General features: G+C 51.1%; 1 protein-coding gene across 1 annotated transcript; it reads left to right on the top strand.

Moving 5' to 3' along the window:
• The first annotated feature begins 13,911 nt into the window (after positions 1-13,911).
• Positions 13,912-20,013, top strand: PGPEP1L (pyroglutamyl-peptidase I like). The gene is given in 7 exon segments (XM_049614157.1): positions 13,912-13,971; positions 14,458-14,573; positions 17,556-17,656; positions 17,659-17,858; positions 18,780-18,884; positions 18,887-19,008; positions 19,742-20,013. Coding segments are annotated over 7 exon segments (918 nt in total). The 3' UTR covers positions 19,956-20,013.
• Positions 20,014-20,718: the final 705 nt, after the last annotated feature.

The raw sequence follows: 20,718 nt of genomic DNA, 5'->3' as shown, positions 1-20,718 counted from the left end.
GGTAACTGTGTTCTAAGAGCTCACAAATTGGAGTCAGAGAGCCTTTTAGCAATTATGTGTTAAGCAGCCAGTTAATCAAGGTCGATTGATAAGGAAAACATAACAACCCTAAACATCGATGCCCCAAATGACAGCACTTCCCAAATATGACAAGCAAAGACTAATGGAAGTATAAAGAAAAATCCACAACTGTAGTCAGAGATTTTAATACCCTTCTCTCAATAAGTGAAAGAACACAGACAGAAACTCAGCACATGTACATAACTCTTGAATAAACTGTCAGCCAACTTGACCTAATTGGCATTTATAGAACATTCCACCAAGATCAGCAGAATACACGCTCTTTTTTTAATGTTTATTTTTTTATTTTTGAGAGAGAGAGAGAGTGCAAGCAGGGGAGGGACAAAGAGGGAGACAGAAAATCCAAACCAGGCTCCATGCTGTCAGCATACAGCCCAATGTGGGGCTCGAACTCATGTACCGTGAGATCATGACCTGAGCCAAAGTCAGACACTTAACCGACGGAGCCACCCAGGTGCCCCAGAACACACACTCATTTAAGTGCCTGTAGAACATTGACCGAAATAGGCCATATCCTCAACCATAAAACAAGTCGGAAGAAATTCAGAAGGATCCAAGTCATGAAAAGTATGTTCCCTGGCCGCAGTGGATTTAAATGAGAAATCAACAACAGAGCACCACCTGGAAAATCCCCAAATATTTGGAAACTACATGCATTTCTAAATAAGCCATGACTCAAAGAAGAAATCAAAAGGGATGTTAGAAAGTCTTTGGAAATGAATGAACATTAACACAGAACATAAAATTTGTGGCATGCTGCTAATACAGAACTTAGGGGGAAATCTGTGGCACTGAACAACAACACTAGTAAAGAAGAAAGGTCTCAAATCAGTGACCTTCATGTCTACTGTAAGAAACTGGAAAAAGGAAGAGCAAGTGAAATCTGAACTAAGGAGAAGAAAGGAAATAATCAGATCGAAGCAGAAATCAGTGGAACAGAGAACAGAGTCCTAATAATGAAAGTTAAAGAAACCAAAAATTGGTTCTTTGAGAAAAATCAACAAAATTGATAAACTTCTAGCCAGAATGATCAAGGAAAAAAGAGAGTGAGAGAGAGACAGAGAGAGACAGAGAGAGACAGAGAGAGAGAATGATTCTTATTAATTTTAAAGTTTATTTACCACTATCTGGCTTCCAGCCTTTGTTCCACACTCAAAGTCCTGCCATCAGTCACGAATTTCTCTCCCTCTCTCTCTCTCTCTCTCTTTTGTCATTTAGCTTGACCTCTCTGGGGTCCTAATAATCTTTGTGGTGGATACCTTATGGTTATTGTTCCCATTGTACAGGTGGGAAGACTGAGGCCCAGGGCCACTGGATCCCCCTGTCTTGGCTTGAAAGGCAGCTGTGAGGATTCAACCAAATACGGTAATAACCTGTAATGTCTTGGTTCGGCCCATATAGATCAAATAAAACATCATCTATAACCATGAGCTTCCCTTAGCAAGACCCTCTTCCAAATGGTTCGCCTTCCTCTCACCCCCGCCTCCGGAAAAGCTTGCAGTTGCCCCCGTCCCTGCCTCTTCGCCTGTTTCCGGGGAAACCGCCACATTTCGATGGGCCTGGGTTTGCAATACGGCCTTTATCTGGGAATAACTGCCACCCGTAACTACTCCCCTTTAGGATCCCTCAAATTCCGAGACACCTTCAGCAAACCAGCAGCTCAGACACTGTTCCCTCTTAGACTCTTGCTGTCCTCTGAGAAGATGCCTTCTAGACTTTGCCATAGAACGCAGAAGGCTTTCAGATATGAAAAAGAGGCGGCTTTGTTAAACCCCCCCTGTAATTATGAGCCCTGTCTAAAAGATGGAGGCGTCAGCCCGAGCTAAGTCACGGGGAATTCAGTCTTCTGATGGCACTTCTTGCCAGGTTAAACCACGTTCGTGGCCCAGCCTGATGGTGAGGTCCATCCATTTTTTAAAACTGTGGCAAACTATACATAATAATAGACTCGCCATTTAATCATTTGAAATGTACAGGTTGCTGGCATTCGGTACATTCACACCGTTGTGCAACCATCACCATCATCCATCTCTAGAACTTTCCATCTTCCCAAACAGAAACTCTGTACTCGTTAAACCATAACTCCACATTCCCTGCTCCCCCAAGCTCCTGGTAACCACCATTCTACCTTCTCTATGCATTCGGCTAGGCTAGCTTGCCGCATGTAAATGGAACCATCCAGTATCTGCCCATTTGTGTCTGGCCTATTTCACCACATTTCTGCTCACATTTGCTACTGAACTTGGCCACTTCCCCTCCCCCGTGACACTGTTCTCAGTACCTGCCCTTCCTCTCCCTTGTCTGTCCTGGTCTGCAGTTTGTCATGAGTACCTAGCACAGGCCTAGAACACTGTAGGAGCAAAATTAACATAGCTGGAGGAATATCATTGTTCTTAAAGAAATGCCGTATTCCCAAGGAAGCAAAAAACCTATACCCTACTTACCTTACCTTTAACAGGTGCTGTTCTTTTTTCCAATTCCGAATGAGCAATTACACAAGACTTCCAAAGACCACAAAGGAAGAGATTGTAATCTGCCACCTAAAAACAGAGTATAGTGTGTGCCCTCCCCAGCTTCATTGTCATGCTCTGCGTCGGGCATGTATTGCCTCTGCAAATCAAACCAGCCCAGGATTTCGTGGTGTCAAACAGCCGCCATTTTATTATCTGTCCGGGGGCTGGGGGACAGCCCGGCTGTGCGGGGCAGTTCTCCTGCTGATCTCGCTTGGGTCTCTCATGTGGTTGTTTGAAGATGGAGGCTGGGGCAGGGTCCTGGAGGCTCCACTGTGCTAGGGTAGCAAGGCCTTTGTCCTCTCCCTAGGAGGTCTCCCCAGCAGGGTGAGTAGATGCCAAAGGGGTAGGCCCCTGACCTGGCTGAGTTCCGTTGGTTAAAATGAGTCACAAGCCAGTTCAGACTCAGTGTGGGAGGAGAATACACGAGGGTGTGAATATTAGAAAGTACGCTTCACTGGGATCTGTCTTAATCAGCTGGGGCTACTGTACCAGAATCCCATAGACCGGTGGCTTCAACAAACATTCATTCCTCACAGTTCTGGAGGCTGGGAAGTCCAAGGTCAGGGTGACAGCAACATTGGGTTCTTGATGAGGGCCCACTTCCTGGTGATGACCTCAAGCAGATTTTCTTTTTAATATTATTATTATTTTTTTAATGTTTATTTATTTCTGAAACAGAGACAGAGCATGAGTGGGGGAGGGGCAGAGAGAGAGGGGGACACAGAATCTGAAGCAGGCTCCAGGCTCAGAGCCGTCAGCACGGAGCCCGACGCGGGGCTCGAACTCACAGACCGCGAGATCATGACCTGAGCCGAAGCCGGACGCTCAACCAACTGAGCCACCCAGGCGCCCCCAGATTTTCTTTTTAAAATGTTTAAGTTTATTTATTTATTTTGAGAGAGACAAAGAGCAAGTGGGGGAGGGGCAGAGAGAGAGAGGGAGAGAGAGAATCCTAAGCAGGCTCCACACTGTCACCACAGAGCCCGACGTGGGACTCAAATTCATGAAACTCAGGCTCAAACTCACACAACCGTGAGATCATGACCTGAGCCAAGACCAAGAGTCGGACGCTTAACCAACTGAGCCACCCCGGCCCCCTTCACGCAGACTTTCTTTCAAGCATGCAGACAGAGAGGTCTGGTCTCATCATGCCCTTTTATAAGGGCCACTAATCCCATCATGGGGTCCTACCCTCATGACCTCATCAAAACCTAATTTTCTCCCGAAGGCCCCACCTCCAAATACCATCACCTTGGGGGTTAGGGCTTCAACATATGCATTTTGAGGGACACAAACATTCAGTCCACAGCGGGGACCGTCCTGGGGCTATTCTAACACAGGAAATAATATTACCCCTCAGAAGGGATATACCAAATCCCCCTTCCAGTAGCAGGAAATGAGTACACGGCACTTCACACACAACCCGACACCGGGCTGTTAGGATTTTGGTAGTCTGATTAGTGTCACGTTGTTAATATACATCCTATTAAACCAGTAAACTTAAATCACAGCAAAGGTGTTGAGTGGAGGAGAAGTGTCATTAACTCAATTCCTTTGAGTTTCTCGACTGGTCCCATTTTAGAAACTGAAAATAATCCCGATAATCATAGACTGCATCTGTATGCTTGGAAATTGTTTCCAAGCTTTTTACAGTTGTCAATCTCAAGTGTTAATGGCTTGACTATCATCATGACCAACAGATTACCCGGGCCGAAATATGCCCCACCTTCAACTTTGAAAAAAACTGAAAATGAAAGTAATGTTTATTTATTTTTTGGGAGAGAGATAGAGCAAGCCGGGGAAGGGCAGAGAGAGAGAGACGGAGAGAGAACCCCAAGCAGGCTCCCAGCTGTCAGTGCAGAGCCTAACGTGGGGCTCGAACTCACAAAGCATGAGATCATGACCTGAGCTGAAACCAAGAGTCAGACGCTTAATCAACTGAGCCACGCAGGCGCCCCTTACTGAAAATAAGTCAATGTAAGCATCCCCCCACCCCCCGCCCTTGCTCGTCTGGACGACAAAGACTCCTGGTTTGTTCTTCAGCATGTGCCCACAAGACACTGGCTTTCATTCAAACCTTCAGATTTAGGTGATTGGAAACATTGGTTGATAAAATTCTGGAAGTCTATGTAGGCAGATTTATTATTGCGTCTTGTTGGGAATAATCCTGGAATCCCAGTGAAGAACCCCAGCATTGGGGATCTGTGGAGACACACAGTTCAGAGACAGGCTGGTCACTCCCTGCGTGTTTCCTCAACATCTGGCACACATCTGGCACGAGGTCCTGTTTCCAGAGCCTCAGTCTCAGTCCCTATGGTGCAGGCCTCCTGCGGTGGGGAAACAGACCGGAAAGAGGTGAAAACTAAGCAAGACAATGTCAGTGAGGGCTAAGGGCCACCAAGAATTAGCCCAGGGTGACACAGTGGGTGGGGCCCGGGGAAGTCCTCTAGCAGAAGTGGACCAGGAAGGCCTCTCGGAGTAGGTGACGTTTCAGCCAGGACCTGAATGAGAAGCAGAAGCCGCTCTGAGAAGCGTTCCAGGCGGAGGGGCACCTGGCGCCCATCTGTGGGACCACAGTACCCGGAGCCCCGGGAAGAGAGGCGGAGGGGAAATTGGAGGCGGCCTGTTTGCACCTCAACTTTCCAGACCCAAGTTCCTTTGACTACGAGCCTGCAGCTGCTTAGAAACCAGACCTGCCGGAGGAACGTTCTTCTGGGATGAGATTACGATTACTTTGGGTTAATTGTTCCCCTCTGTCTTTCGTTGGAAAAAAGTCACGTGTGCGGAGTGGAATGACAGTGCATTTCCATTCTGTTGCAGAGACCCAGTTTCAAGTGAGCGACTCAGAAAGTCTGGGAGGAAATTGATAGAGCAGATTATTTTATGAAAACGGCTTCCTTGCCAGGGCTGTGTGGCTACAGAAGTATCCCCCTTCCGACTCTGGCCCTCACAGCAGCCCCACCGGCATCAGGAGCAGGAACTGTTGCCCTGTTGAGCCTGAGCAGGCCTCCCAAACACCCTTGGCTTCGCGTAGATGGTCCGGTTATGCCTCGGCTCCTGGCTGCGGAGAAGACCTGGGGCCTCCACAGACCTGGGGGTGACACCCAAAAGCTTAAATCTGCCCAGGCTGCCGGATGGGGGGACGGGGGCCTCCCTGGAGCTGGAGGGCACTGCTGACAGATCGTGAGGGTGCGGCGTCATTCTCGGGACAAAACCATTGGACGTGCGTTCAGCCAAGTCTGGCGGCCGTCTCTACTGGCCAGCTCGGGGCATGTGGTGGACCCCCTACTGCCCTTCTTTGCCTAGACAGCAGGGATGACCGCCTCCCGTCCTTTCTCTGCCCCACTCAGTCCTCTCCGGTCATCAGGGGCCAAATGCAGCAGAGAAATTTCGAAGTGAAAATGCAATATCCCTAATATATAAAGAGCTTCTGTGAATAGAAGAAAAAATGGTGAATAAGGCTATAGACATGAAAAGACTTTGCAGAGAAAGAAACACAAATGGCTCTTATCCATCTGATGCTATGTTCCAACTTGTTCATGAGAGAAAAGCAAATTAAAACTACACCAAGATCGGCAAAAATCCAAAAGTCTGACAACTGGTCTGTGAGGCTGTGAGGCTGATGGGCATTGTCATACTTTGCTGGTGGGAAAGCAGCATGGTACAATCCCACGGGAGGGGAATTTGGCAACATACAACAAAGTGACATATGCTTATATCCTATATTCCAGCAAATTCCTAGGAAGCTCTCCCGAAGAGGCACTGGCAAATTATAAGAAAAGACATACGCACAAAGATGGAGACACTATATATAAGAAGGGGACGGGAGGCTGAATAGATGTTCCATATTTGTTTATGATGATAAAAAAAAATTGAAGGATAAATCCTAAAATTAAAACACGGATTCCACTGGAGGGAAAGGGAAGGGACTAGGTTTCTTTGAGTCAGACTTGTTTTGTGGATTTAACTTCGGAACCAGTTAAAACATAGAGTATTTTACATACTAATAAAACTGAATTTTTTTTTTAAAGAAGCAATTCATGGAAATTAAAAGCAAATTGAGTTAATAAGCCTAAAAGTATATGCAGTTAGTGACGTGATCGCACGGAGAGAGTAGTTTTGAAACCCAGTAATTTAAGGAGAAAAACAAAAATCAAAAGGAAAATATCTTAAACTTTTCAGTAATTATACTGTTGGAAGTGGAGTATTATTACTCCGAGACCACTGTATATAGAGTGTTGGGTCAAGTAAAATGTGCATCGAGGAATATTTTGCATCTTGACCTCCGGGACATTGCCGGTAGCTTTCCCCAAAACACTAAAAACACCCTGCATGTGTCAAACACCCCCTCAGGAGACCGTATCACTGTGAAAAGCCAATGCCAGGGTACCAGTAACGTCCCAATTATACAGATAAGGCATCTGAGGCTCCTTAAGAGCCTAAGGTCAAGTGCCTGAGCTGGTGCCTGAGGGGGCAGATCTGGAATTGAACCTACATCCACAGGTTCCAAACCTTCCTTCTCAACCCCCACGAGGTACAAGGCCCTCCACCTTGGCCCTGGTCATGCCGTCTCTCTTGCCCACCCTCTACTTGTTCTGAGGACATTTCCTCTCCGTGGGCATTTCCCACTCACAGTACAAACAAGGCAGCACCATGGTTGGTGGAAGGAAGGGCTAAAAGAGTACTGACAAACTGCATAAACAGATGAATGAAAACAGAGGAAAATCTGTCCTGCTCGGACCAAAAAAGCTAGGAGGAAACAAGAAAGGAGAAACGACTCCCAAGGAAGAGCCAGAACCTAAGAGATACCGAGAAGCTCTGTGTCAGGTGGTCCCCAAGACCATCCTCAGGCTCCGTAATAACCCCTGGATCAGGCTCAGAAGAGCTGTTCGACTCAGTTACAGTTCACTACAGCGAGACGATCGAGATGAAAATCAGTGAAGGGAAAGCGGCAATGCGCAAAGACGAGGAGAGACGGGGTGCAAGCTTCTAAGGATCCTGCCCCAGGGGAGTTCCGGGGATACGTGTTACTCTCCCAGCAGTGACATCTGACATTGAGTGTAGAGTGCCGTCAATCCGGGAAGCTCCCGTGAGCCTTGGTTTTTATTGGCGGTCGGTCACATAGACATGCCCACCTGGCCGACCTCAGCTACTCAGACTCCAGAGCGGAAACAAATCACCCTGTTAGCAGAAACTCCAGTCAAGCTACTATGACGTGACCCGATGCCTCAGGCATACAAAACCACCCTTATCAGGGAGAACATCCCAAGGACTCAAAGCGCTGCTCCAGCCGCCAGCCAAGGGCCGGTCTTGAAGACAGGAGTTTCTTGGGAATATGTAGCGTTTCAGCAGCCCGGGCCTACTGAGGCAACGTTCCCTGTCCAGCCCCTTACCCAGAGGCGCAGCAACCCCACACGGTACAGGTGCAAGTACAGAGAGGGTCAGGTCTTGCCAATACTTCCTACGTCAGCACCAACTTGAGGCTCCAAAATCATTTCCCTGGAGGGGTTTACAAGGCGAGCCACTGGGGCATAGGGGATTAAACACATTAGAGTTTCCATTTCTGTGTTAATTTTTTAAATTATGATTAAAAAAACACATAAAATTTACCATCTCAACCATGTCTAAGTATACAGTTGAATGGCGTTAAGTACATTCATATTGTGATACAATAGGGCCCAAGAATGTTTCATCTTGCAAAGCTGAAACCCAACACCCGTTGAAAACAACTTCCCATTTCCTCCTGCCCCCTAGCCCTGGTAACCGCCATTTGATATTCTATTTCTACAAGTCCGACTACTTTAGGTCCCACATATAAGTGGAATTATACGAGGTTTGTCTTTTTTGTGACCGGCTTGTTTCACTTAGCCTCATGTCTTCAAGGTTCATCCAGGTTGTAGCATGTGTCCGAATTTCCCTCCTTCTTTCTTTTTTTTTTAAATCTGTCTTTATTTTTCAATGTTTATTTATTTGAGAGAGAGAGAGAGAGAGAGAGAGCGCGCGCGCATGAGCTGGGGAGGGGCTAAGCACCTGAGCCAACCAGGTGCCCCAGAATTCCCTTCCTTCTTAAGGCCAAATAATATTTCACTGTGAGTAGATCCCACTTTGTGTTCATTCGTCCACTGAGGGGCATTAGAGTTGCCTCCACCTTCTGACTATGGCACATAATGTTGCAATGAACATGGGTGTGCAAATACCTCTTTGGGATTCCTGCTTTCAATTATGTTGGATATATACCCAGAAATAGGATTGCCGGATCATACGGTCATTCTATTTTTAATATATTGAGGACCCTCCACACTGTTTTCCACGGCAGCTGTACCATTTTACGTTCCCACCAACAGTACATGAGGGTCGCAGTTTTTCTACATCCTCACCCACACCTGTTATTTCCTGGGTTTGTTTTCCCCCCATAGTGGCCATCCTGAGTAGGTGTGAATTTCTGTGTTTTCGGTCTATGAAAATAATAAAGAAATTAACCTGGACCAATGCTTCATAGCTAGACTGATGCTGGCCTTGCTTCGTAGGTACGCAGGGAAATGAATCGTAACACTGCACAACGCCGTGCACAATGTGAAAAATACAACACTTTTTTTTCAGAGGCCAAAAGAGAAACGTGTCAGTCTTGGGGCAAGGGAGGCCATGGGTGATAGAGGGACCCTCCCTCTCTGGCTCACTTCAATTTATTACAAGTATTTCAGCCAACTTAATGGGTTTCAGGATTATATCATCCAGTTTTCATGGAACTAGCCTTTAAATTATGATCAAGGAATCCTCACAGATAAGAGCTGCAAAATCCCACAGATAAAAGATAACACGAATAATGCGAACCTGAGCAAACATGCAAAAATATCTGAGCGACACTCCTCATACCCCTCAAATAAGCTCTTTGCCAGGCAGGGTTTTTATACAAAAGCGATGACAATCCGAGGCGCCCGAGTGGCTCAGCTGGTTAAGCATCTGACTCTTGGTTTTGACTCAGGTCTTGCGGTTCGGTGGGATCGAGCCCTGCATTGGGCTCTGCACTGCCAATGCGGAGCCTGCTTGGGATTCTCTCTCTCTCCCTCTCTCTCTCTCTCCCTGCCCCTCCTCCACTTGCACACGTGCTCTTTCATTCTCTCTCTCTCAAAATGTACTTAAAAAATTATCTAAAAACAATGACAATCTGGTAAGAAATTGCTCCCCAAAAAGAGAAGGAATTAAGAAAACCATTGAAAATATAGACTTCTATCCACTTAACAATGAAGCCTGTTTGAAAGGTGTATTGTGCCCTCAGACATCAAGACATCAGCTAATGATAGTGTGTGTGTGTGTGTGTGCGCGCGCGCGCGCGCGCGCACGCCCCAAGGGAAAGAGAGGGACTTTTAAATAGAATCCCAGTTGGGGCGCCAGGGTGGCTCAGTCGGTTAAGCGTCCAACTTTGGCTCAGGTCACGATCTGGCGGTCCATGAGTTCAAGCCCCGCGTCAGGCTCTGTGCTGACAGCTCAGAGCCTGGAGCCTGTTTCGGATTCTGTGTCTCCCTCTCTCTCTGACCCTCCCCCATTCATGCTCTGTCTCAAAAATAAATGAACCTTAAAAAAATTTTTTTAAACAGAACCCCAATTTTCCAAATTACTCACGATTTCCCATTACCTAAATAGTTCGACCCCACCGTTTTTTTAAAAAGTCTTTACGTGTCTATTTTTTGAGAGAGAGAGACAAAGCACAAGTGGGGAGGGGCAAAGAGAGAGGGAGACACAGAATCTGAGCTGTCAGCACAGAGCCCCACGTGGGGCTCGAACCCACAAACTGTGGGACCATGACCTGAGTGGAAGTCGTACGCTCAACTGACTGAGCCACCCAGGCCCCCTTCGACCCCACTGTTGGTAACATTTCCTTTGTGGCTGTTTCCTGGAATTCCTTCCCTCTTTTATTTATTTATTTTGAGAGAGAGAGAGAGAGAGAGAGAGAGAGCGCAACCAGGGGAGAGGCAGAGAGAAGGAGCGACAGAATCTCAATCAGGTTCTGTGCCCTCAGCACAGAGCCCTATGGGGGGCTCAAACTCACTGAACTGTGAGATCACGACCTGAGTTGAGATCAAGAGTCAGACACTTAACCCACTGAGCCACCCAGGTGCCCCTCCTCCCCTCTTTTAAACGTATCCTTTCTGAGCCTCAGTTTCCATGTCTGTAAAATGGGGACATTGTCAGCCCTTTCTTAGGAGGGTTGTTGTGAGATGTCAGGCATAGCGCCCTCCACAGCCAGCATTCTCCAGGAGCAGTGAATCTGATTAGCAAAGGTCGTTTTTTCTCTTTTTTTTTAATGTTTATTTTTGAGAGAGAGAGACAGAGAGACAGAGACAGAGACAGAGTGTAAGAGGGGGAGGGACAGAGAGAGAGGGAGACACAGAATCCGAAGCAGGCTCCAGGCTCGGAGCTGTCTGCACAGAGCCCCACACGGGGCTCGAACCCACAAACTCTGAGATCATGACCTGAGCCGAAGTCGGACACTTAACCGGAACCAGACACTTAACTGACTGAGCCACGCAGGCGCCCCAGAAAAGTACTTTTTTAAGCTTATAGAACCAGAAAAATAGTATTGTCCACTGTAAAAATTTTAGAGTGTAGAAAGAGATAAGAATTGCCCCGATATATGTCAATTATACCACAGTAACAATAAAATAAAAAGAATCACCCTATTTCTTCCCTCCAGGGATACCCATTTCCGTGGGTTCCCATTTCCATAAATGGCTACAGGAAATAGTCCGAGATTCTGATTTTTTTTTTTTAAACTTCTTCCTTCTTAGGGGTTTTCCTATGTCAATAAATCGTTGTAAAGGGAAAAAAGGGAGGGAGGAAGGGAGGAGGGGAGACAGAAGCGTCTGCACACATCTCCAAGCCTCCCTCTTGCTTTCCCTGGCACTGTCCTGCTCATCCTCCAAGCCCTGGTCAGAACCCCCTCCTCCGTGCAGCCCTCTCAGACTGCAACTCCCACGTGCACAGCCTTGCTTAACCTTTACAGCAACCCATATGAATGAGGTCCTGTTTTACTGTGTTTTACAAATAGGGAAACAGAGGTTCCACAGGTTTTAATGCCTTGTCCAAACGCACACAGTTAGGAGTGGAGGAAGCAGGGTTTAGGCTCCTTCTCTCTTACCCCCAGGCTTCTGCAGCCTGGGGTGGGGGGTGGGGTCCCAACCCAGCCTTTCCCTCCAGGATCCTGTCATCACTTCCCATTTCTAGTCCGCGTCTCCTCTAAGAACGGGACCCTCCAGGACGTGCCAAGCCCCGAGCAGAGGACAGCACTGTGGGCTCTCGGGAGTTTTGCATGAATGACTGAATGAAGAAACGCATTCTTACTGGCTGGTACCAGCCCTGAACTCTCATCTGAGAGGGGAGCATCGGATTTTGGAAAAACAGCAACTGTTTTACAACACCAGTTGGTGCCACAGTCTCGGTGGATTTGAAAAAAATTCGGACAGCAACTGGTGTCTTTTTTCCTTCCATCAGTTCCCTTTGTTCAAATGCCTTGTGTTCCTGGTGACCAGATTTCAGGCAACAGGGAGACAGGAAGAAGTGGGAGAAGGAGGCAGAAGGCGGGCTCCCGGCTACCCCAGGACCTTTGCGACTTGGGGCGGTAAGGCTTTCTTGAGGCATTATGGGCCCCACATGGGCACCCAGCGCCCGGCCCAGCTTTGTCATTCCTCTGGCTGGCGCAACACCCTGGATGCCACTTTGGCAAGGGTGGTGAGACTGGGCTCCGTCCCTCCCCTCGTTGAGCACAAAACATTCTGCACTCCTAGCTGAGAAAGCGTGCCAGTCCGGGAAACACAAACCCCTGGCTCTCTCCAGGTTTGCCCAGAACCTACATTCTCTTTGCTAAAACAACCATCCCTTCTCGGCAGAAAGCCGGCCTGCCTTCTGCTTTATGCAGAATGTTCGACTCGCTGCTTCTGACAGGCCCCGGGCTCATCAGATTCTACTAAATGTCACTTTCAATAAATCTTGGCCTGACTTTCTCAATTTAATATGCATTAATTATGAGCAACGATCGAGCATATAAAGCCCTGACCGTGTGCCAGGCACAGTGCTGGGCACCTTTTGTGAATCATCTCATTTAATATTTGTGAAAACTCCTCTGACTGCGAATTCTCCCCATTTCATAGATGAGAAAACTGAGGTGCACCGAGGCTAAATAACATGGCCGAGTTTAGCCAGTGGAAGGTGGCAGAGACGGGCGTCAAACTAGCATCTTCCTGACCCCAAAGCCCATGCCTTTCCCTGCGACACCATAATTGGGGGTCCGTTGGTGTATGGGCCCCATTCCGCCTTGGACCCTCCTCATTCCAGGCTGAGGCTGGCAATGAAGACTGGCTTGGCTTATTTTTTTGTAAAATGCCTATGTCTGCCGTGGGCACTGTGTAGGTGGCCCAGGGCACCAAGTGCATGTGTGTACGTGTATGTGTGTGTGTGTGTGTGAGAGAGAGAGAGAGAGAGAGAGAGAGAGAGAATGAGAGAGTGAGCTGACTGTCCACATGAGGCAATGCCCAGAGACTCTCTCCATGATTGCCAGTTAGAAAAATTTCCTCAGTACCCCAGATCAGATCCTGTCTGCAGTCCCAGGCTGTGTGGGACACTTTAAACATCACGATGAGCTGGGTGGACGAGTTGGCATGAATCTGAGACCCACCCAGGCCTTATCTCGTTGCTGACCGGAAGCCCCGTGCCAGTCCGCTCCAGCTGTCACGACACAGTCTCAAAGCCCGGGGGGGTCTAAACGACGTCTATTTCTCCTGGTTCCGGGGACTGGGAAGTCTGAGATCAAGGTGCTGGCAGGTTCGCATTCTGGTGACAACCCTCCATCTGGCCTGCAGATGGCCACTTTCTGTCTGTGTCCTCACACCGCAGAGAAAGAAGGGCGCTGGCCTCTCTCCCTCTTCTTACGAGGGCACTAATCCCATCCTGGGGCCCCCACCCTGCTGACCTCATCTAAACCTAAGCACCCCCAGACGCCTCATCTGCAAATACCATCGCATCGGGGCTTAGGGCTTCAGCAGATGAGTTTTGCTGGGGACACATTTCAGTCCATAGCACCCTCCTACACTACTACAGCCCTCCCCCGATCCCCGCCCTGTCCTGGTGACCTCAGGATGGCTGTGGTCCTTCCAGGGCCGTCCAAGCAGCTGGGCCAGGGGCCAGGCGAGGTCTGCAGGCTCTGGAGGAAGAGTCCCTCCCCTCTCTGTCCTCTGTCCTCTGCAGGGGGTGTCTGTTGGCTTTAGTTGTCTCCCCCAGCCCCGGCTCGAAGGACCCCAAAAGCCTCAAGACTTCCGGCCCCGGCATGGATGGCAGTGGTCACCTCCTGGCCGGGGAGGCTGGCTGCACCTTAGAAGAGTCGCTGGTGACAGGGCAGACCTCCCAAGCGGCAGGCTCTTCTCTTGTCAGGACAACAGTGGAGAGAAAGAGGAAAAGGGTGACATTCTAGTTAGAAGGAGAAAATACAGGGGCGCCTGGGTGGCTCAGTCGGTGGAGTTCCGACTTCGGCTCAGGTCACGATCTCGCGGTTTGTGAGTTCGAGCCCCAAGTCGGGCTGTGTGCTGACAGCTCAGAGTTTGGAGCCTGCTTCGGATGCTGCGTCTCCCCGCCTCTCTCAAAAATAAACATTTAAAAAATTATAAAAAAAGAAAGAGAAAATACCCCAGGGAGACCTGAAGAGTAATTCCAAGGCGATACGTGGACAAGTGCCAGTTTATAATGGTCCCGAATCCCTCATGTGCAATTCTGGCATCTCCACATATTCGAAGTTTCTCTTAATTTGCTTGCTGGCAAAAAGTGACCCGAGCTGACGTGAGGCAGCTTGTGACACCTGTGGTTTTTCCACCTGAAGTACATGTCCGCGTTTCCTGTGCTGCGGTTTTCACGGGGCTGGTTCTGGAGTCCGGCCCTGGCCCAGGAGTTCCGCTGGAATCCAGCGGATGCGTGCCAGTGCCGGCCCGTCGTCAAGTGTGTTTGGGCATCCGGCTGGGAGCTGGAAAGGAAACACCGGATGAGCAGAAGCAGGGCGCTTTAATCCCCTGGGAATCGTTTTTCAGATAAATAAAGAACATAAAGTTGTCAAGTGCAACGTCGAATGCCCTCCATCCCGCACCAGCTCTGTGAATTCCAAGGAGAGCTCCAGGTTGGCCTCCCGGCGCTTTCTACTTTGCCGAGAGCCATGCCATCAGCCTTCTGGAAAGCCCGGTCTCAGACAGTGTTATGGGTTCAGCCTCCTTATAAAACGGGGGATCTGGACTCGGAGACAGACGTGCACGGAGGGAAGACAACGTGGAGACCGGAGACAGCGCATAAGCCGAGGGCTGCCCCGGGGGCTTCTGGAAGCTGGAAGAAACAGGTGGGATCCTTCCCCTAGAGGCCCAGAGGGAGCATGGCCCTGTCGACACCTTGACTTTGGACTTCTTTCCTGCAGGCTCGGGTGATCGAGTTTGGTTCCAAGCCACCCAGGTTGTGGCGCTTAGTTAAGACAGCCACGGGAAGGTCACGTGAGGAAGCTCCCCGAAGCCGGTCCCGGGGCCCAGGCCGCAGCGGAAGACCTAGAAAATGTCTGGAGGCTTTCCTCTCTCCTCTCCTGTCAGCTGGCTTGGGGTGGGTGGAGAGGAAACGCTGAAGTTGGGGGGGGGGACGAGGGGGCTCCTGCTGTGGCCCGCTTTGGTCTGGGCTTGTGTGGGCCAGCCCGGAAGCAGAGTAGCCTTCCTCTGTGAGGCCGGTGGGTGCTGGGCTTGACGGGGCCTGCACGGCTCAGGGTGGACGCCCCCGTCCCTCGGGGAACCGCGTCTTCGCAGGCTTAGTACGCGTAATTAATCGACGTTTCTGCGGACAACTGAACTACAGCAGCCTTTGCGGGGGACAGCCCTGAAGGCAGAGTCCCAGGCAACCTCATTTGGTTTGGGGGCTCCTCCGTAGCCTTTGCTCAGAGCCAGACCCCACGGGAACCCCACCGAGTAGAAGAAACCGGTTCTTCGCAGATGACTGGGTTCTGAGAAGCAGCCCGGGAGCCAAGCCACGGCCTCCTCACCCTCGTGACAAAGGCAAAGGTGACCCCGGAGTAATGCCGTCCAGCCCCCGCTTCCTGCTCTGGGAGCATCCGGAGGGGCCGGGGCCCTGTGCGACCTCAGTGCTCACGTCTCACTCGTTCCCTACACAAGAGCTGGAACCCCTCGGTCTGTCTGGCCCCTGGAATGCCGGCCTGCTTCTTCCATGGCCCTCCGGGGCACTGCCCCGCATGACCTGGCCCTCCTTCCCCGCCTCCCACCACCAGAATCAGGCAAATGAATGAAGTCTCCCTTCGGGCCCCAAATGGGGATGTGATCTTGGCACTTTTGGAAGAGAGCAAGCTTGAGACGGTCGAGGGACCTGGGCTTCTGGGTGGGTGTCCGGTGGGCGGGACAGAACGCCTTAGGAAGGCTGAGCTGGTCGGGGACGGACCTGAGACACCAAAAGTTGGCCAGGAGTGCGGTCCTCAGCGAGTGCAGCGGAGGCAGCCCTCCAGCAGGGCACATCACTCCTGCCCGTCTCCTCCGCAGCCCAGGGCAGGGCCCCGGATGTCCCGTCTGTGACCTTTGGGCAGGCCTGGCACCCGGACGGCCATCTCCATCCGAGGATGCATGCTCCTGGATGTCGGGAAATGCCAGGGGAGGGAGTCAGGAGAAACACAGGCGCTAATCCGAAACCATCCTGGTGATTAGCACAGGTCCCAGAGCAGGAAAAGGACTTGGCCTTCAGGCTCCTGATTTAACGTCTTATAACTGTGAACTGCACGTGCCTGAGGTTTCACTCTCCTGGCTCTCTTCCTTCCAGACTCCTGCCTGTGAGGACAGTGCTCCCTGACCCTGGGTCTTCCCCACGGCCCTTCTTTCCTCTCCCTGCCCCCCACCCCTCACTCTGTCTGGATCTAGCCTAAACCCATGCCTTTGTAGCCCTGACAGGCCACTGTCTTCCCAGAATCCTCTCTGTGAGCTCCAGACACACGGAACCAAGGGACCGGGTTCTCCCCCTTCAAAGTCAGCAGGTCCCAAGTCAACGTCATGATGCCCTCCAGCCCACTTCTCCCTCCGTCCTCTTAGGGGGAAGCTCTGACCCATTAGCGCTTTGTGCACGATCCTTTGATGGCTTCCTTTTGCTTCAAGTCCAGCCTCTGGCTGAGCGCTCAGTCTGGCTTCCACAGGCTTTTCTAGCTTCTGTTCCCACCCTTCCCCACGGGCAGTGCTCCCTGATACACCATTGGTGGTGGTGGCTTACTTGTCAAAATGCCTAGGGGTGCTGCAGGCAGTCAGTGCTCCGATCGGAGTCCAGGGGCGCTAAGTATCCTGGTGCAGGACACACGGGAGAAGGCTGTCGCTGCCCCACGCCCACCGCCCTGCGCCAAGTCGCCCTGTGCTTCCCCAAGGCTCAGGCTCTCGTGCTCCTCTGTGCCCCCGAAGCTCCCTCTGCCCGGCACACCCTTCCCTAGCTCCTTCATCCGGCTTGTCTTCATCTGTCCCCCTACACCTTCCCTGCATCCCTTTCGTGAACGGGCTCCTAACCCACAGGCTGGGTCAGATATGCCTCTGGGGTACTCACATCGTGACTGGCGAGGCCTCCTGGGGCCTTAAGGGGCAGGAACCGTGATTCCCCTGCGGGCCCCCTGCCACCAGGTGAGCTCCTTGAGGGCAGGGTCCAGGCCCACAGAAGGCCCCTTGGAGGGGCGCCTGGGGGGCGCAGTCGGCTAAACGTCTGACTCTTGATTTGGGCTCAGGTCACGATCTCAGGGTTCATGAGTTCCAGCTCCACATAGGGCTCTGAGGTGACAGTGCAGAGCCTGCTTAGGACTCTCTCTCTCCCTCTCTCTCTGCCCCTCCCTGCTCTCTCCCTCTCTCTCAAAAGATAAACTTAAAAAAAATAAAAAGGCCCCAGGGAATAGAATCAATGACCCAAGTGTTAGCTTTTCAGGGACTCTCCCCGGCCCTGCATCAAGGAAGGGGAGTCTACCTGCTTCTTTCTGCGCGAGCTGTCCAAGCTGGGCCCGAACAGTCGCAGGGAGGTGGGGCTGCGGTTCTTCAGCTGCCTGTAGATTACAGGGAAGTGACGCAGAGGGTCACCAGAATCTGGGAAGACCTTCAACCCCAAGGAAATGGTGGCTGGGGAGTCGGTGAGGCTGGGATGATGAGGAGATGGGGCCCCGGAGCTGTGAACCCCGGGACCCTGGTTCTAGAGTGGCTGGTGGAGGTGCACTCCGCCCCCGCGCTCCCCCCAGTGAGGTCCTAGCCGATTTTCTAAGGTTCTGGGTGTGCCTGCAAGAGTTTAAGCTGAAACACAGAGTAGGTCTTGGAAGAATATTCTGGAGAGAGAGGAGGAAAATAAAGGGAATCTTTATTCCTTGCCGTGACTCAAAGATAGTTTCCACCTAACAGAGGGGCCCTTGCGTTGGGTCCCGGCCATGCCCAGGCAGGGCGGGTGGGCTGTGAGGTGAAGCGGAGGGGGGAGGGGGGCGGCGGCGGGCGGGGGGCGGGGGCGAGGACCTTTTGGGACTGGAAGAGAGGCGGAGGGAGGTCTCATCTTCATGACGCCCAGCCTTTTTTTTTTTTTTTTTAATCCGAATAGAGTTATATGAAAAACTGTCCCCAAAATGGACAAAACTGTACAAACGTCCACAAAACAGGAAGCTCCGATGATGAGATCAACACAACGTGCAGCACCAAGCCATTAAGACTCAGGTGTGTGGATAAAATGCTCCGCAGCTATTTTTTCAAAGAGGAAAAATAATCAGCTCAAAAAACCCTGACAACATTTTAGTGCATTGTTACTAACTTCCTTTATTAGGGTTTCATAAAAGAGCTGGAAGATTCTCCAGAAATGGGAAGCTTCTCCTGTGCGAGCCTTAGCCACCCGCTGGGGGGCAAAGAAGGGAATACGTTTTCCTGCCAGAATTTTTGGACATATAAAAGCAGTTAAATGAAATGCCGCATGGGTTTCTATCCGGCTGTTTTTCATTCCAGCACATTCATGAGGGGCGGTCGGCGGGGAATCCCGGAGGTTGTGCCGGCCAGATGTGGGGTTGGAGCTGCTTTGGGCCCAGGGCTGGTTCTCCCTCGGCTTGGCCCTTCAGCTACATCCGGGAAGGCAGAGCAGACCTCGGTTTCCCTATGCTCTCGGTCCTCCCTTGTGCTTCTGCAGCTTGTCGTGCACATCGGGCTGGACGCCTCCCCCAAGGCCATCGTTCTGGAACAGCGCGCCAAGAACCGAGGTTCTTGGGATGCCGACGTCCGGGGCTTCAGGCCTGCTCTCGCGGCGAGGGCCTTCCGGATGGCCCGGAAGTGATCGCGTCCGGGGTCAGCACGAGGGCGCTCGGCAAGCTGGTGGCGGTGGAGGGCGCGCAGGTGCTCTGCTCTCGCCATGCGGGCAGGTGCGTGCGGCGGGGTCGTTCCCCGGGCGGGTGGGGAGGACGCGCCGCCGCGACCAGCCCCCCTCCCGGGTCGTCCCCCTTCCCCACCCGAGGCCATCCTGTGCCGTGCAGCGGGCCACTTGCTCACGCGGTGCAGACCAGCGCGTGGTCATCACGCCCCCTCCCCCCCGGGGTCTCGGTTCCAAACCCCCCCCCCCCCATCCGGGCCTTTGGTGCCTTGCTAGAGAAGAGATGGGAAGGCGTGTTTCGAGAGCCACTAAAGTCTGTGGATGCTTTGTTTTTATTTCTTGCGGCCCAAGTTGTGAGTTAACTATTCTGATTCAGCCCCCCACACAGGTTGATTTACCTTGTTCCTGCGAACTCTGACCCGCAGTGGATAGTTTCTCCTCCCCCCCCGCCCACAAGAGAATGAATGAAGAAGTGACTCAGTGCAGACACGAAAGAGAGGGGTTCCTAGGGGAAAAGGGGTTTGGGGCTAGTCGCTTTGAAAATCTGGTCCCTTCCCGGGCCCGGCCACTTGATGGTCGTGGGACGGTGAGACCAAGGGTCAGTCTCTTCCCGGCTCACTCCCAGCCACGTGCGCTTTCTGAGGCAGAAGAACAAAACCGAAGTCTTCCTGGGTGGCAGCCTACCCCCCTCAGGCTTTGGGGGTGCTGCGGAGACCCTTTTGCTTACGTTGCCCTGGGGTGAGAGGCCCGCGCCAGGAGTAACGTGGCACTTGGTGTGGTTGCAGATACGTCTGTGATTACACCTGCTACCTGTCTTTGCATCATGGGAATGGGCGCACGGCCCTCGTCCGCGTGCCTCCATTATCCTGTTGGCTCCCAGGACGTGCTGGACGAGATGAGAAAAAGCCCGAGCTCAAAGCCCGGTTTGCAGAAAACTCAACCTCGGTGATTCCAGACCCGGGGAACCGATGGGGGCACTGCTCCTTTAGAGAAAATTAAATGTTTCAATCCCGTGTGCAGAGTTCAACTGTGCTTTGAGAGACTTTTTAAAAATGGCTTGTAAAACAGTTTACACAGAGGGAAAAAGCTCTAAATTAGCCCAACGAAATCACAAAGGGTTATTTTATTGTCAGAAGAAAGAAGAACACTCTGAAAGGCAGACATTTCACAAGGGATTAACTAGCTTCAGTTATGGTTTTCATGACAATAAAATGAAATCCTAGTAATTTTTTTTTTTCCTCTTAAAAAGACTGTGCAGCGGGCCTGTGTGATCCTGCCCGGATTGCTAAAACCGCAGACCTGTTTGGCAGAGCTGCGTGTGACGGGGTGATCTGTGACCAGCTGGCCGTGGGGAAACACAGGTGTAGCTGCCGCTGGGTACCCCGTTCCTGGCCGCCCAGCTCATGCCTCCACGTGCTGGGTGCAGCTTCTGAGCCACTGGGTCTCTAGTGTTTGGTTTTTCTTTTTCTAATGTCTTTTAAAAAAATTGTGTTTTCATACACAGGATAAAATTTACCCTTTAGCCATTAAAATTTTTTTCTTTTAATGTTTATTTATTTTTGAGAGACAGAGAGAGAGAGAGAGAGCACGAACAGAGGAGGGGCAGAGAGAGGGAGACACAGAATCTGAAGCAGGCTCTAGGGTCTGAACTGTCAGCACAGAGCCCCATGTGGGGCGCGAACTCATGGACTGCGAGATCATGACCTGAGCTGAAGTCGGATGCTTAACTGACTGAGCCACCCAGGCACCCCTTTAGTGTCTG

The sequence above is a fragment of the Panthera uncia genome (assembly GCF_023721935.1).
Source record: "Panthera uncia isolate 11264 chromosome B3 unlocalized genomic scaffold, Puncia_PCG_1.0 HiC_scaffold_1, whole genome shotgun sequence".
NCBI classification, from domain to species: Eukaryota; Metazoa; Chordata; class Mammalia; order Carnivora; family Felidae; genus Panthera; species Panthera uncia.
This window is presented reverse-complemented; position numbering and strand designations above follow the sequence as displayed.